Below are 16,934 nucleotides of genomic sequence, written 5' to 3'. Positions count from 1 at the left end.
CTCTTTGTTTTAAGCCTGGAGCTTCTTATTTAAGTATAACTACTGGAGAATATTTTAAGAGCATCTACATCTTAATTAACCACAGGGGAAATGTTCAAAATGAGTTTTTTTTAAAATAGTAGTGTAAAGGCCTTCTGATATTCTGTTTCCAGAAAATATTTTTGGACTAAGCCAATATAATATAAACTTGGTTGCACAGACTGATGGGGGATGTGCTCCCTAAGGAAGAAATTCAGCAGGCAGAGCATCTTCCCTCCCAGGTCACACCTAGAGTGGAATCAGTCATGAATAATTCAAGAAGTTCCCATTCCAAGTTTACACATGGTTTCCCACACCATTATTTGATGCTTAGGATGTTTTCAAATATTACTTCAGTTGAGGACTACTAATATAACAGTCCTGCATTATTTCCAGTTTATGGACTGATTTGAAAATACAACACAACACAAGGTATTGGTCAGATAAAGTTATATATGAAGGAAATATATATGTTCCTTGATGCTCTGAAAGGCTTCAGTATGCTTATATAGAACCATTATCATACTTTTTCCGTTACTTTTCACTCTTTATCAGCTATCAGCTTGGCAATTATTACCTCCGTCTTCAAAATGGTCCTTCTTGGTTTCAGCTGTCTGGAGGGAATCTCTCCATGTGGTTACTCAGGGCTGATTTATTTATTTATTTATTTATTAAATTTGTATGCTGCCCATCTCCCCCAGTGGGTGACTCTAGGCGGCTCACAATAAAAGTAAAAGCCACAAACAGTTAAAAAATAAATACCCCCAATCATTAATTTAATTAATTAATTAAAAAGTCAAACTACAGAAACAAGCCCTATACATAAAAACTAAAAAACATTCAAGATGATGGGGAGTAACATCAATTACCCTGCTAGCCACTTCCACTGGTGTAAGCCCCCATGCAGCCCCCAGGCCATCTGGCATAGCCAGGATTTCACACTCTTCCTGAAGGCCTTGAGAGTGGGCGCATGCCACACGTCAGGAGGTAGGTTGTTCCATAAAGTGGGGGCCACAGCAGAAAAGGCCCTCTTCCTAGATCCCACCAGTTGAAATTCCTTGACTGGCTGACACTGATTTGATGGCACTAAATTGATTTTAGTCAAGACAAGTGACAAATTCCTGATACTTCTGAACCACAATCAGAACTCTGCCTCTGAAGAACTGCTTGAGACACGTTTCACTAATGCAGTATGAAAATCCCATGGCCTTAAACGGACAGAGCTATCTAGCGTACCATTAAAATGCAGTGAGCTTGTGTCTTTGATTTTTGGGGGGAGTGTTCTTTGCTGGCAGTGTACAAATTTTAATGAGCTTATTCCAAGAAGTTTAACTTCTCCTGCCTAATCTCTAGAATTCAGCTCACAGAAGTATTCATATTTTAAGTGGAAAAACTCCTGTGTCAGCATAATCATCATGATGCTTTTTTGACATAATATAGATTGATGTCCATGTTGTTCTGGATTTGTAAGCTCCCACTCAGAAAATTGGACAACTCCACTGAGCAGGCTCAACCTATACTCTAAACAGGTTTGTATGTATGTATTTGTGTGTGTGCCCCTTTTCTCCATTTAAAGTGTTCACTAGCACCACTTCTGAGTTTGATGATTGCCATCAGCAAAAGGTGAAAAATATGAAGTGAGCTGACTTATGTGAGAAAAGACGTCCAAGGAGATTTGAAGAAGCAGTGGGGAGAGATTTAAATTATCCTACCAGCATGTGTTGAAATTAGAAGGAAAGGAAATAGAAAGACAACATATTGAGAATAAAGGCTCTATATGGTCCATATGAAAATGTGAAAGAAAATGAGCAGGGGGAAACTATGTTTTTGGCTGGAAAGTAAAAACACTAATTCAACTTTTCCAATTCTGTACATGTGAGTGCATTTGTCCAGGACATATGTCTTCCACCAGCAGCATGTTTGCTCAGCCTATCTTCCATTGCCATAAGTGGACCCAAAGCCCTAATATTGGGGCTTTAAAAACAAAGACCAGCATTTTAATTAGCCTGAGTTCCTCTCATGTCTCCACTGAAAGCAGAGAATCAAGAAATATCCCCCACATTAATGCCTTTTCAAATACCTTTTTGGCAAATGTTTAGCATTGTCTAAAACATCATTTATTTATTGGTTTGTTCATTTGTTTGTTTTAAGCCACCCATCTCATAATAGTGACTCTTGGTGGCTAACAGCAGGTAAAACCCAGTGTAGTCCACATTACACCAATAAAAATATAATGGCAGCTGGGGTAAAACCACAAACACCCATCAATATAGCCATCCCATGGGCTCTGCTAAATGTTCTGATGGCCATACATGGCCCAGTAACATAGCTACATCTTCAAGGACTTACAAAACAGGGTCAAGACCAATCTAATATCCAGAGGATGATGTTCCAAAAAGCAGGTACCATGACAGAACAGGCTTTCTTCCTGGATCACACCAGATGGCACTCCTTAATAGATGGGACCTATAATATGCCTCATCAGTCAAATCTGATGGGATCAATAGACACAATCAGGGAAAGGTGATCCCTCAAATAACCTGGCCCCATGGCTTTATAGTTAACTACCAGCACCTTTGATTGAACCCAGAAACATACTGGCAACCAATGCAGCTCGTAGACCAGAGGTGTAATGTGCGCAGATCAAGGAGTGCTCATAATGGCCCATGCCATTGTGTCCCCATGCTGATGTTGCTTACTTAAAGTAGAAAGACCATTTTGCTCTTGCTGATGCTTCCTGAAGTAGAAAGACTGGCCATTATAATCTCATACTGATCTTGCTTCAAGATGAGATATAGATCATTGTGCCCTTTACCTACCTGATCAATAGACAGTGGCCACTATAATTTCATGTTCTTAAGGTGAAAAACTGCTAATTTTGACTTGAGAGCATGCAACAACAATAACAAGCATCTTGACAACAAGAATGCCATCAAAGTCACAGTGCTTATTCTTAAAAAGAAAAAGAAATAACATATAAAATAAAATAAAATAAAATAAAATAAAAGGTCAAATCTCCATCTGCCTGATCAGGAAAGCATATTTCCTTGATTAAATTTCGTTTCTCAAACAAAACATTTAGCAATGTACAAACGCGTTGCGATACTTATGAAGATTTACACCCATGTTTATTAGTAATTCTTACATTAACCTGACAGATTAAACCAAAGTACAGGGGTCCCCAAAAAGAGAGATTGATTTCCAGTATCAATAGAATTCAGCTCAAAGACATTACTTCCTCATGAGGGAAAAACATGTTTTCCTGTTGTTTAAAAAAAATGAAAGAAAGATTTCAATGAATATTTCTGCTCATTCCATATTTGACAACTGCTTTCTTCAAGACTTCCTTTACCTCTTTATTTCTCAAACTATATATGAGGGGATTGACCAGAGGTGTTAGGATGGTGTAAAAGACAGATAAGACTTTGTTTAGCTCTCGTAGTTCTGAGGTATCTGACAAAAGATAAACAATAGCGATGGTCCCATAGAAAATGGTCACCACAATGAGATGAGAAGAACAGGTGGAAAAAGCCTTTCGCCTTCCTCTGGTGGATGAGATTCTCAAAATGGCATTGATAATGAATGCATACGATACTATGGTTATACTAAATGGTGGCAGGGTACATATCGAGGTCAGGATAAATGAGATAATTTTTATCTGATATGCATTGCTACGGGCAACATTTACAACTGGAATGAAATCACAAAAGAAATGATCAATCACACTGTGGTCACAGAACGTTAACTGCAATATAAATGTTAACATGATCATGCTCATTATAAAACTGCTAAAGAAAGATCCAGCCACTAGCTGGAGGCAAACTTTAGTATTAATAAAAAATGTGTAATGTAGGGGTCGGCAAATTGCCACATAACGATCATAAGACATTACTGTCAGGAGGTAACATTCTGCAACTATGAGGAAACCAAAGATCCATAACTGCAGAATACAGCCATTTACTGAAATGTGATGATTACCAGTTAAAGAACTGACTAACATTCTTGGGATGATGTTGGAGCTATAGCAGATTTCCAAAAAAGATAGATTCCCAAGGAAAAAATACATTGGGGTATGCAATTGCTCATCAGTCACAACTAGGACAACAATGAGAAGATTCCCAGCCATAGTCAAAATGTAAATCATGAGAAAAAACAGAAAGAGAAGAATCTGTATATCATGGAGACTTCCAAAGTCTAAAAGTATAAATTCTGTGGTGTTTATTTGAATTTTCCCCTCCAGTTTCTTCACAGCCTTTTTTCATCTACTGAAAAAGATAATACAATTGTTTATATTACATCAATATTTCTCATTCTGTGATTTCATCTTGAATTGAGTCATGCATCCAGGATGGATGGATGGATGGATGGATGGATGGATAATCCAAAGTTCTCATGCTGTATCTTATTATCATGGTCAAAATACTTGGAGGAAAGTGTTGATGATGATTTAAGATTTCCCATTTTTTTTGTAAATGAAAAAGCAATGGTTCAAATTATACACAGAGAATTTATACATCAAATATACATCAAATACATCAAATAATCACATTGCCTTAACTGTAGCAAGTTTAAATTTCTTACACTAATATTCTGACAGTTTGAAATACAAATGAGATTTGACAGAGTTAAAAATTATCTGAGAGAATGGTGTGTTTCTATTTAAATCTGGATAAGGCTCTAGGTTCATTAGGTTGGGTTGGGTTGCTATTTGGTTCATGATTACCTAAAAAGGAAAAAAGTTTGTTCAGCTTAGGTGGCACTAATACTGACTTTGTAAGAAAGCCACATCTGTCCCCCCAGCAAACAAGTTAAAAAAAAACAACAACCTTGACCCCTGACAAATGCTCACCAAAATAGTATCCCTTTTCTATCACAGTAGAGAAACCATATCATCATTTGGAATTCAAGGAGATAGAAATTTGGAATGCTTACCTCTATAAAGAATATCCAAGGATTAAAAGTATATCTGCAAAAGCCTTTTTACTCCTAATCAGTGTATGCTGTTTAAGATGAAGTTTCCTCAGTCATGCTCCTATATCAGTCATAATAATGACTAATTCTCCTTCATGTCCATGGCTTCTTATGTGTTCTGTAATGGAAGGAAGGAAGGAAGGAAGGAAGGAAGGAAGGAAGGAAGGAAGGAAGGAAGGAAGGAAGGAAGGAAGGAAGGAAGGAAGGAAGGAAGGAAGGAAGGAAGGAAAAGAAAGACACTTAAGTTCTCCTTCTAATTAAACTCTTGGGATATAGTTAACCTGGTAGACAATTAATCTAAGAGGCCATATTATCTTGATTATCCCAAGATAATTACTTCAATTGGTTCCATTCCCAAAATGAAAAATAAAACACAGATGAAAACTAGTGATTTTTTTAAAATGTGTATTTTTAATTAATAGGTCTGCCTCTTGATTGAGAGCTCATTTAACCCATAAAAACCTAGAAAATATGGGACAACTTTATATATATATATATATATATATATATATATATATATATATAGTTGTCCCATACATACACACACACACACACATACATACACACACACACACATACATACATACATACATACACAATTTCCTTTGCCTGGCTATGTACAGTATATGCTCCATCCACCTGAATTACCTACTGACAATTTGTTTGTTTGTTTGTTTCAAGGTACCTCTTTCAGAGCCATGGTTATATTACTATTCCCTAACTATTCTCCCTCTCTGTATATATGTAAATATTCTAACATACACCTAGAAAGTATTGTTATATAATTATAGATAAAATGTTAAATAACTTTGCAGGTCCTCAAAATCTAACACAATGATTGCAGAACCTTTCATGGATCTATCATTAACAAATCATCAGTTAGGAGCGATCCAAACGTTTTGCCACTGGTGAACTTTTTAACATGATAAGAATTTCTGTTTAATCCATAAATTTGGTGCCAAAACTGATGAATTTTAGCTCAACTGCTGCTATGAATCTTTTTTAAAAGATCCAGAACAGTCTAGGAGATCAGTTATTTAGATGAGAAACTTCCTGCTAAATTCTATGGCACAATGCATATAAGCTTGATAGTTTGTATAAGAACCTCGAATGGAAGAAAGAGGCTGCTGCAAAATTTTAAAAAATCCAAAGAAGGAATGGCTTATTTTTTATTTCCTGATGTCTGAATTAAAACTACAGACTCCTTGAAGGACATTCCATCCTCAACAGAAGTCACTCTTATCTTGAACAATGCAAGGTGGTCATTCCACTATGATGTTTAGAAGTAGCCTACCACTTTGTGGCATCTTTTCAAGGGGGTGTTTCAACAGTAGTATGAATACCTCTGAAAACTTGTATGGCTCTATTTTTCATATTTTGGCTGAACTGTGTGGCTTTCTGTCTTTTTATAAGAGAGAAACAGTAACATGAATGAGTTTGATGATAAGAAATAGCAGTATTGTGGGATACAATGGTTGATGTATTTTTAAAGAGAGTAATTATGTGCAATAATTGTATAATATACTGATGGTCTATGTAATATGATTGGTATATCTGAAATACAAAAAGTTATGATAAGAGATTTAATAATGGGAATATGACAAAAAATCAAGTGATAGGTGAACTGAGTAGATATATTTAAAATGTGAATACGTATGTCCCTATAGATCATTTATTAGATTAGAAGAAGAAGAAGAAGAAGAAGAAGAAGAAGAAGAAGAAGAAGAAGAAGAAGAAGAAGAAGAAGAAGAAGAAGAAGAAGAAGAGGAGGAGGAGGAGGAGGAGGAAGAGGAGGAGGAGGAGGAGGAAGAGGAGGAGGAGGAGGAGGAGGAGGAGGAAAGGAAGGAAGGAAGGAAGGAAGGAAGGAAGGAAGGAAGGAAGGAAGGAAGGAAGGAAGGAAGGAAGGAAGGAAGGAATTAGTTTGCAGTCTATGGTTTATTTATGATTTACTCCATGTAGCTAAGAGTGATATACATGAAATTTCCTGTTAGTCCTCCATCCAATTATAACTCTAGGTGTTCATTTATTTGTGCCATTTATCTTGTCTATTATTATATTTATTATTATTTAAAGGATTTATATGGCCATCCAACAAAAAAACATGCAACTGGGCAGCACAGAGCAATAAAAACAGAATTACAGTAAACCAAAAACCAACATTAAATACAGTAACTGAACAAACAGTAGAGGCATATCAACATGTACCAAACCTTGTGGGACAAGCTTATCTAATATCATTGCCTCAACACCTGCACATATGCAGAGTACATCATGAGAAATGCCAGGCTGGAAGAATCACAAGCTGGAATTAAGATTGCAGGGAGAATCATCAATAACCTAAGATATGCAGATGATACCACTCTAATGGCAGAAAGTGAAGAGGCTAAAGAGCCTCTTGATGAGGGTGAAAGAGGAGAGTGCGAAAGCTGGCTTGAAACTCAACATTAAAAAAACTAAGATCATGGCATCTGGACCCATCAATTCCTGGCAAATAGAAGGAGTAGAAATGGAAGCAGTAACAGACTTCATTTATTTGGGCTCCAAGATCACCGCAGATGGAGATTGCAGCCATGAAATTAAAAGACGCTTGCTCCTTGGGAGGAAAGCTATGGCAAACCTAGATAGCATATTAAAAAGCAGAGACGTCACCTTGCCAACAAAGATCCGCATAGTCAAAGCTATGGTTTTTCCAGTAGTAATGTATGGCTGTGAGAGCTGGACCATAAAGAAGGCTGAGTGCCGAAGAATTGATGCCTTTGAACTGTGGTGCTGGAGAAGACTCTTAAGAGTGCCCTGGACTGCTAGGAGGTCCAACCAGTCAATCTTAAAGGAAATCAACCCTGATTGTTCATTGGAAGGACTGATAATGAAGCTCAAGCTCAGATACTTTGGTCACCTAATGCGAAGAGAGGAGTCTTTGGAAAAGACCCTGATGCTGGGAAAGATTGAAGGCAAAAGGAGAAGAGGACGGCAGAGGATGAGATGGTTAGATAGCATCACTGAAGCAATGAGCATGAAACTGAGCAAACTGAGGGAGGCAGTGAAGGACAGGAAGGCCTGGCGCAATATGGTTCATGGGGTCACGAAGAGTCGGACACGACTTAACGACTGAACAACAACAACAACACCTAAAGATGGAAAAATACAGAAATATCCACAATGGAGGAGTGGATTGTGAAGATGGCAGAACTTGCTGAAATGGCCAAATTGTCTTGTCTGATTAGGGAAGGAACAATAACTACTTTTTTAAAAGACTGGACACCCTTTATGCTGAAAATGAACAAAAGTGAACTGATGATCTTGGGATTTACTGATTAAAAAGGGTTGTTTATGGGAAGAAGGGAAACATGATATATAATTTGGGAGGGTGGAAATGGTAATAATTATGTTTGTAACTGCTATAAAGAAGATTGGAAGTTACTTCTTTAGATATTTTTATTTTTCTTTCTTTTTCTGTTTACTTGACTTTTACAGTTTCTCACTTTTATCTTTTCTTATCTTTTATCTTTTTTCCAATTCTTTCTAGTCCTTTCTTTATGTAGTTTTTAATTCTGTAATTTCTCTCTCTCTGTCTCTCTCTCTCTCTTTACACACACACACACACACACACACACACACACACACACAATCATTATCTCAATACCTGAAGGATCAATGAGGTAGAAAATTGGTAGCTAGGCTAGGATAACTAGGGACATAGCTTTGAGGACTGTTTACAGATTTTGAAAAATGTTACAATACAACGTTTCAAGTACAAAAGTAATTGAAACACAACCATTTCCAACAAAGAAATAATAATAATGGTCATGCGTCCCTGAACAGGACTTGGTAGTAAATCACAGCTCTGTTGATACTTTTCAGCTTAGCCTGACTTTCACTTGACTTGGTGGAAGTCTCACAGACATGCCTTGTCTGAATTAGAATCTTTAGTGTAGACAATTAAGCCAAATATAACACGACTGCCCATGGCCTGGGCAAGGATAAAGTAACATATATACTCTCAGAGGCGGCTTCCTTCTTTTTTCCTGAATTAACAAATACTTGGCATGGGACTTGGTCAGCTTGAATTCCAGTGATTGTTGTTAGGATACATAACTGTTATCGCTTAGCTGGGAATGACTGGTTCCCATCTTGTCAGCCTCAACCTCTACTTGACTCCCTTCTCCATTTTCCCTATCTCTGCTTCCACGGAGTCTAAAAGTACCAGATGCTCCCACTTCCTTCTGGTTATAGGCAGTTGTACGGGGTTGGCCTTCTATCTCCTTTTCTTCTTTGAAAGGGAAATCCCTCCATGTTTGAATTGTCCACGTCTCCCCTTTCTTGACTAGGAACAGCAAGAAGAAGTGTATCTCCACGTCTACTTTTTTGTCCCAAACTCCTCCCATTATAGAACACTCCCTCTCATTCTCAGATGGATCAGTCCCTCCCCATCCTCAGCAGAAGCAGAATTCCTGGCAGGTTTTGTGCAATAGTCAGGCAGCCTCACCTTGGGAGGGTACTGCAAATTGTACTATTGAAGGAACTGGTGTGTGTGGACAGCATCTGCCAACACACAAACACACACGCTATAAAGTTGAAAGACTTTATGGGTTTCTGTCATGAATGGTGGACAGCAGGGGTTTCCAATTATTACTGCTATTTATGCCATCTCCAATCTGTTTTGGTTTATGAAAATCTAGATCTTGTTTTCTTTTTAGAATTTGTCATTAATTATTGGTTTTCCTTCTCCATCTTACCCCATGCTAAAATACTGAAGATTAATGCATCACTCTGGCTGACTGGGGTCACCAAACGATTTCATTAATTCATCAGAACATTTACACAAGAGTGGCTCTCTTCTGAGAAGATACGCATAGTTTTATATTGCCAATCTCTCATTCACTAGGAAAGACAATATAGAACATATTCTGCAACATATTGCAGAACATAGTTATCTGTAGTAAAATATATTTGAGTTTTATAAGACTTAAAAAGCTCTTATATTTCTGGTTTAATAACAGTGTTGCATAGAATGAGTATTTGTAATCAAATTGATTTTAGGTGCTTACTCTAAATAAGAGCAGTGGATTTCATGTTTCTTGTTCTATTCATTAATTAGGAAGATGTGAATCTCATTTGAATAAGATTTGAATAATCTCCAAATTGAATGATACATTATTCAAATCATCCAGTTAATGAGGATTATCAGATCAGATTGAATTGATCCAAGGATTAGATTGATTTTGTCTGTGTGCATATGTAATTTGTTTTTCTGAATAAAGCTATTCAATTAGACAATGTGATTCAGAAATGAGATTTGGGGTGATTTGCATAATCCTACTATTAACTGGGTATTATTGCTTTCCTTTTATTCTCTTAAAGCTTTTTAAATTATTTATTTAATTTTGTAATCAGCTCTGAGAATTTGGGTTATTAGGCAGTTTAAAAATATAATAAATAAAATGACATATTGTAATCCCAAAATAATACACTATAATTCTCTAGTTCTTGGACTCCAGCTAATGATTATGAGCTCTGAAGTTAATAATTATATGATATGAAGTAGCTAGGCATTTTATTCATTTATTTGTTTATTTATTTATTTATTTATTAAATTGATATAGCTTTCCATCTCACATATGTGATTATAGTATTATGAGTAGCTCTACTCTAACATGCTGTAATTTTATATTATTAAATATCTGCTTCAGTGGTATATATCTTAAGTAAAATGGGCTGCTGGAAAGATGATCCTCCCACTCTGTAAAATCTGTTTTTTTCTCTGCTTGCCATTACAAACACACAAATACTCCCTCTCTCACTTTCCCTCTCTGATTTCATTATTCACCATACATAAACCTTTATATATGCTTATTTAAATGATGCAATAATGTTTCATGGCACAGTTGTAAACCATTTTTGCTGGATATTATATAATCACTTTTGTCCCAGCCATTTCTTTCAAGTCTTATATAATAAGAAGTACTAGTTATGGCATTTCCCATCCTCCTGTGGTGATCTAAAAGGAATACATGATCAGTGGAATTAATGGTCAGTGAGAGCTCCAGGGAACGAATAGAATTGCATAGAGCCTGATATTTAGCTGCTGATAATTGAAACTGTTTTAATGTGGTACAGTTCTAAGCATTTCTGTTGAATCTCCAATTTATCATTTATCCTTTTGAACTCCCACCTGGCAAGGTCTAAGCTTTTCCTATTGAAAAGTGCTGCTTATGGCTCTGAAGAGCACCCGGTTCTCAAATCCCATCCTGCTCAAAAAATTCAGAAGGATAGTGTTATCAACAGTGTTAGCAACTTCAGGAAAAAGAAAATAATGTATTATGGAAATGCTATACAGTAATTACATTTACATGCATTTCTTTCTTTCATTAGCAAGCTCAAATATGAGTAGATGTGGCTTCCTATCCAATCTAGACTACCTTTGTTGGAAAAAAATAGCACTTTGTAGATGATTTTTCTGGTTCTTAGAAAAGAAATAATACAACTTTAGTATCATCACACTGTCCCCAAGCAGTCCAAAATCCAAACTGTTCATCACATGATTTGAAGTCAAGCATTTCAAAGCACTTTTATGAAACCTGCACATCTGTTAGTTGTTCTCCTCAGAGCTTCCTTCACTTCTTTGTTTCTTAGACTATATATAAGAGGATTCACCAGGGGTGTAAGAATAGTATAAAAGACAGAGAAAACTTTGTCAATTCCTTGCAGTTCATTACTATCTGGCAAAATGTACACAATGATGAGAGTCCCATAGAAGATGGCCACCACAATGAGATGAGAAGAACAGGTAGCAAAGGTTTTTTTTCTCCCACTTTTCGTTGGGATTCTGAGAACAGTTCTAATAATGCAGCTGTAAGATCCTATTATCGAAAGTAATGGGGGCAATGTACAGACAGAGGTCAATCCAACTGATAAAAGTATTACCTGAGCACTATTATTACAAGCTAATTCTATTATTGAAGTGAGTTCACAATAGAAATGTTTGATAATGTTATGGCCACAAAATTTTAACTGTAAAATAAAACATAACAAAGTTACATCTATCACTAAACTACCAAAGAAAGATCCAAATACTAGCTGAAGGCAAACTTTGAAATTCATGATAACTGAATAATGTAGCGGTCTACAAATTGCCAAATAGCGATCATAAGACATTACTGCCAGGAGACAGCATTCTGTTGTTATAAATAATCCAAAAGTACCTAACTGAAAAATGCAGCCGTGAACAGAAACATGTTGCTTTTCCACTAAGAAAATTGAGAGCATCTGAGGGATGATTGTAGAGCTGTTGCAGAGTTCCAGGAATGACAGATTGCATAGGAAGAAATACATCTGGGTGTGCAAATTCTGATCAGTTGCAACTAACAAAATAATTAGGAGATTCCCAGTCATAGTCATGATATAAATAATCAGAAAAACCACAAACAGAAGACTTTGAAACTCTTTGAGGTCTCCAAAGCCAAGAAGAATGAATTCTGTGATGATGGTTTCATTTTTCCATTCCTGTTTCTGTATTGTTTCCATACCTTTAATGAGGGGAAAGAAAAATAACAAGATCCAGCTTTGATGTGTATTCTCTTGAATATCCAGAGCACAATTAATAAAAAACCTAGTGGCTACTAAATCCTTTCTCCTTTATGGTTTTTTGGTAGGAAAGAAATATGCAGAGAGGAAGGAGAAAAATTATGCCATCCCTAATGTACTGACTCAGTGGAATTCATTCCTTCATGCACACAAGCACACACTTTCCCTATTCCTGTTTTATCACAAATGCTGTGGTGTTTTTTACAATGAAACTGGCAAGCCTGCATTATCACTTGGGCTCACCAAACAGCTTTTGATGTTTGAGATGGAGGACAACCTGACACTCTTAATTTCTCCATCCATCCCCATAGAAGACAACAGAACTAGAAGTTTTGAAGTTACCACAAATCAACACATAAATGTTGCTAAGGATATAACACATGCACTTACAATGCCTAAGATGTGTGAAAATCTCACTGGGTGTGTGTGTGTGTTTCAAAAAGAATAAAATGTAGAGGAAAACAAATGTGTGCATCTATGTATTCAGAAAGCGGGTTCTGAGTTATTAGATCTCAAAAATCTTAGTATGAATCCCTAGTTTCAACAAAGTTTGTGGCATTGCTCTTCTTCTTTTGAATGGTTTCTCCTCTTTAAAAGCTACATGGCAGTTACTGCTTTATTAATAGCCACTCACGTTACATAACTATGGCTGTCACCTCTCCTTTCACCACTCCCTCCTTCCTTTGTCCTTACGTATATCTCATGCATCTGCTGAAGTGAACAGAGATTTCTGAAAGCTTATACAATAATAAATGTGTTCATTTTGAGATTCTACAGGGCCTGTTTCACTACAAAATACTAATATGGGTGCTTCTCTGTAATCATGACATTTGTATCCAATCATATGGTAAAGCTGAAGGGCTGAGATAACAAAATCTCCTTTGACATAAGACTCAGCAGTGCAAAAAAAGTGTATCTAAAAACCAAGGCATAAGGTAATACAGAATGCTCACCTGTGGTCCCTAGCCTTTAGTCAGGAACATTCAAAGAATGCTAATCTAGAACATTCTGTGTAGAAAGGATTTTTGGCTCATAATCAGATTACTGTTATGTGAGGGGCAAGATGAAGCTTTCTTAAGTTATATATTTGGATTCATTGCAATGAAAGTGGATTCTCTTCATTTCCAAAGCTTCTTACCAGGGCTGTGAAATTGCTGAAGAAAGCAGGGAGCAACAGACACTAAATCCTTCTAATTAATCTCTTGGGATGTATTTGAGCTAAATCAATGCAGTGTATGTAGTTATAGTTCATTATGCAAGATTGACTAAAACAAAATACAAAACAATAAGTTTGTATAAAATCTTAACCAAGTTAATACAGAATATACAGCATATTGATGGAATCCTCAACTGTCAATCCATTGCCATGGCATTCAGATAATTAACCCATAACAGCAAAAATAATTATTCTTTGAGAAATTCTGGGGATATCCAAATAGCCCAACATGTGTTCATTTACAGTAAAATGTACAGGGACATTCATAATACCCATATTCTACCCCTGCTTCATCAGTACCCTTGAAGAACATACAACTTTTGTATTTTATTTTGTTCAGATTTCAATCTCTTTGTTTTTATTGTTCAGATAGATCTTTGGAGAAAGGACGAATCTGAGCCAGAATGGCTAAATTTAGAAGTACTGATTCATCATTTCTTAATTATCATTGACTAAAATCTGAACCAAAGTGAGACTCACGTCCACTTCACATTTTCCAGATAACATCCCAAGACTGGAAGTCTTGCAATGGTTCTATTCCTTCTTTAGCTGATGGTTCCAATCTGTGTTGATGGAGGAAGAAAGGTCAGCTCAGTGGCCCCTAACTTGTGGGGTGCCATGGGGGTCAGTATTTCTTTCCTGCATTTTATCATCTATATGAAATGACTGGGAGGGGTCATTCATTGATTCAGGGTACAATCTAGACTCTAAAGTTAGGCTACAAATACAAACCTGAGAGTTACTTGGCATTCTTTCTAGTCATAGAAAACAACCGTAACAAATGTTTATGAGAATTAGCTATCAAGAAATGAATAACTATAGAAGTAGAATAATTGGCTTTAAAAATGGTAAAATTAGCAAATATGTTTGATAACCTCCAGAATCTGTTCTTTAAATGTATTTGGTACATTCTTCTTTCCTGCACCAAGCAATTTATCAATTTCTTCACTGGAATAATTTCTCTTGAAAGTAGGAAAAACTGCTGCTGTATTTCTCCATTTTATCTCAAAACAAAGTACATTATTGAGTACATATAGACAATTATCACCTTGACTTTTCACGTATACTATTTGTCTATCAAAAAGATTTGAGCTTATTATGCTGCTGCTGCTGCTGCTGCTGCTGCTGCTGATGATGATGATGATGATGATGATGATGATGATGTGATAACATTATATTTTTACTTCTGGCTGCCAAATCTAAATAAGTTAACAGTGTAAAATTTTAGAAAATTTCACAATAGAAGAATGCCATGGTCTGCAACTATGGGGGGGGGGGGGAAGTCATGGATAGAACCCAAATTTTAAATACATAGAGGATCAAATAATAATTTTACTGAATATGGAATAATTATATAGTAATAAGATACATAAATGTTATGGTATCTGAATATTTAAAAAGTTGCAAATTTGTAACATGGTTGGCATAACAATACTAAATAAATAAATAAAACATGTCTCAAAGTTCAAGAGTAAGCTTAAAGAAGAAAATAAAGAGTAACTTGTTGAGATGGGTGGCTATAGAAAATAAATAAGTAAATAATTAAGTAAGTACATATGTTCACCTGTTGGGAAAAGGGTTCAGAAAAAGAAAAGACAGGAAAAAATGAAGAGACAATAACTATGCTTAATTAAAACTATAGGTAGACATATATTACCCATCCTATGATAATGTGAGGTTGATGCTAATAAAAATGGTGGTGATGATAATGTAAATAATGTTTTTGAAAGAAGCAAGAATATCCCTCAATTCTTCAATCATTTTTATTATCCTGAATGAAAAATTGGAAATGTATCAAATTAACTCCATTGTCTATTTACCTTCACAGTTGATTTTGTTAAGAAGTGGGATATGCATAATGGTTATGCCATCTCCTCTGAAGATGTAACAATTTGATAGATTGTATCTTCTGGGAAGTTCACTTGCATGTATCTCAGGAAAATTTAATTCATGAGTTACTAATAGAAGAGAATATATATAGCTCAGGGTTAAACTGCAGAGTCCATGGGGTTCTCTGAGCTTGGTTGTTTGCTTGTAGACATTTTGCTACCTATCTAGGTAACATCTTCAGTGCTAGAAGGGAGTGAGGTTTGCTCTCTGTTTATATACAGAAGCTTGTCCTGTCAGTGTTAGTGGAGGTTTTTTTTTTTTTTTTCTTGGTAGTTCTTAGATTAGGTTGTTTTTTACTGCTTGTTTGCCTGGTGTTAAACCTGGTGCTAATCCCTGTTTATCTGGGTGTTGATTGCTGGCGAGGAGGTATTCTGGTCTTTTTGTTTCCTTTTTATTGTCTTTTTTGAATGGTGTATAGATGTTGTTTATCTCTGTATGCCTGTTGATAGCTGACTTGTCTGAATACCAAGCTTCCAAGAATTCCCTTGCATTTTTGGATTTAGCTTGGTCTAAGATGCTGACAGTTTTCAGTTGAAACTATGGTTGAGTGTGTCCATGTGTTGTGAGATTAAGGAGTTTTCATCATGTCTTCTGACTGCTAGTTGGTGTTCATGGATGCGCTCTGCTAGTCTTCTGCCTGTCTGTCCTACACAGTGGCTGTTACTGTCCTTACACTGTATGTTGTAGATGACTTCTGTTTTTTCTTCTTGGGCTATTGGGTCTTTTGGTTTACTTAAGATGTTCTGGAGGGCTTTAGTTGGTTTATGTGCTACAGTGATGCCATGTGGTTGTAATAGTCTGTTGATATTGTTTCTCAGATGTTTCTGATGTATGACAGTATTATTCTTTTCATAGCTTGTGTTGGGTGTGCTGTAGTGGGTTGAGTGGTCAGTCACCTTTTGATAAAGTTGCATGGGTTTCCATTTTGTTGGAAGATGTTGGCCTATTTCCTTTTTCTGCTGTTCTGGGTTGCTGCAGTGTGCTCGTGCTTGTCTGAATAATGTTCTTATACAGCTCCTCTTGTGGGAGGTTGGGTTGTTACTTTGGCAACGGAGCACTTGGTTAGTGTGGATTGTTGCTTGATAGACTTATGTGTCTAATTTGCCGTCATTTCCTCTGCATCTAATGTCTTCAATAAATCTTTCCGTCTAATCTTTTTTTCAATTTATTTCCAACTTTCTGTTGAGTTGTAAAGAAAATGAAATCAGGACAAGCCTGGGTGAGGAAGCATTCCTTTAGGTGGAGAACTTTGGTT

The 16,934-nt window shown here is 36.3% G+C and overlaps 1 protein-coding gene across 1 annotated transcript; it reads right to left on the bottom strand.

The window, feature by feature from the left end:
- Positions 1–3,310: 3,310 nt before the first annotated feature.
- LOC112542935 (olfactory receptor 8U3-like) lies at positions 3,311–4,144 on the bottom strand. The gene has a single exon (XM_025176957.2). The coding sequence runs from the start codon at positions 4,142–4,144 to the stop codon at positions 3,311–3,313; it is 834 nt and encodes a 277-aa protein (XP_025032725.2).
- Between the last annotated feature and the right edge of the window lie 12,790 nt (positions 4,145–16,934).

The sequence above is a fragment of the Python bivittatus genome, unplaced genomic scaffold (assembly GCF_059951505.1).
Source record: "Python bivittatus isolate LINGU-HERP-01145 unplaced genomic scaffold, Pbiv_v1 ctg000410_np1212, whole genome shotgun sequence".
NCBI classification, from domain to species: domain Eukaryota; kingdom Metazoa; phylum Chordata; class Lepidosauria; order Squamata; family Pythonidae; genus Python; species Python bivittatus.
Note: the sequence above shows the minus strand (reverse complement) of the source record. Positions and strands in the feature narration are given on the sequence as shown.

Bases quoted from the DNA above. Each gene is read 5' to 3' on its own strand.
- LOC112542935 (XM_025176957.2), bottom strand. From the start codon at position 4,144: ATGGCTGGGAATCTTCTCATTGTTGTCCTAGTTGTGACTGATGAGCAA.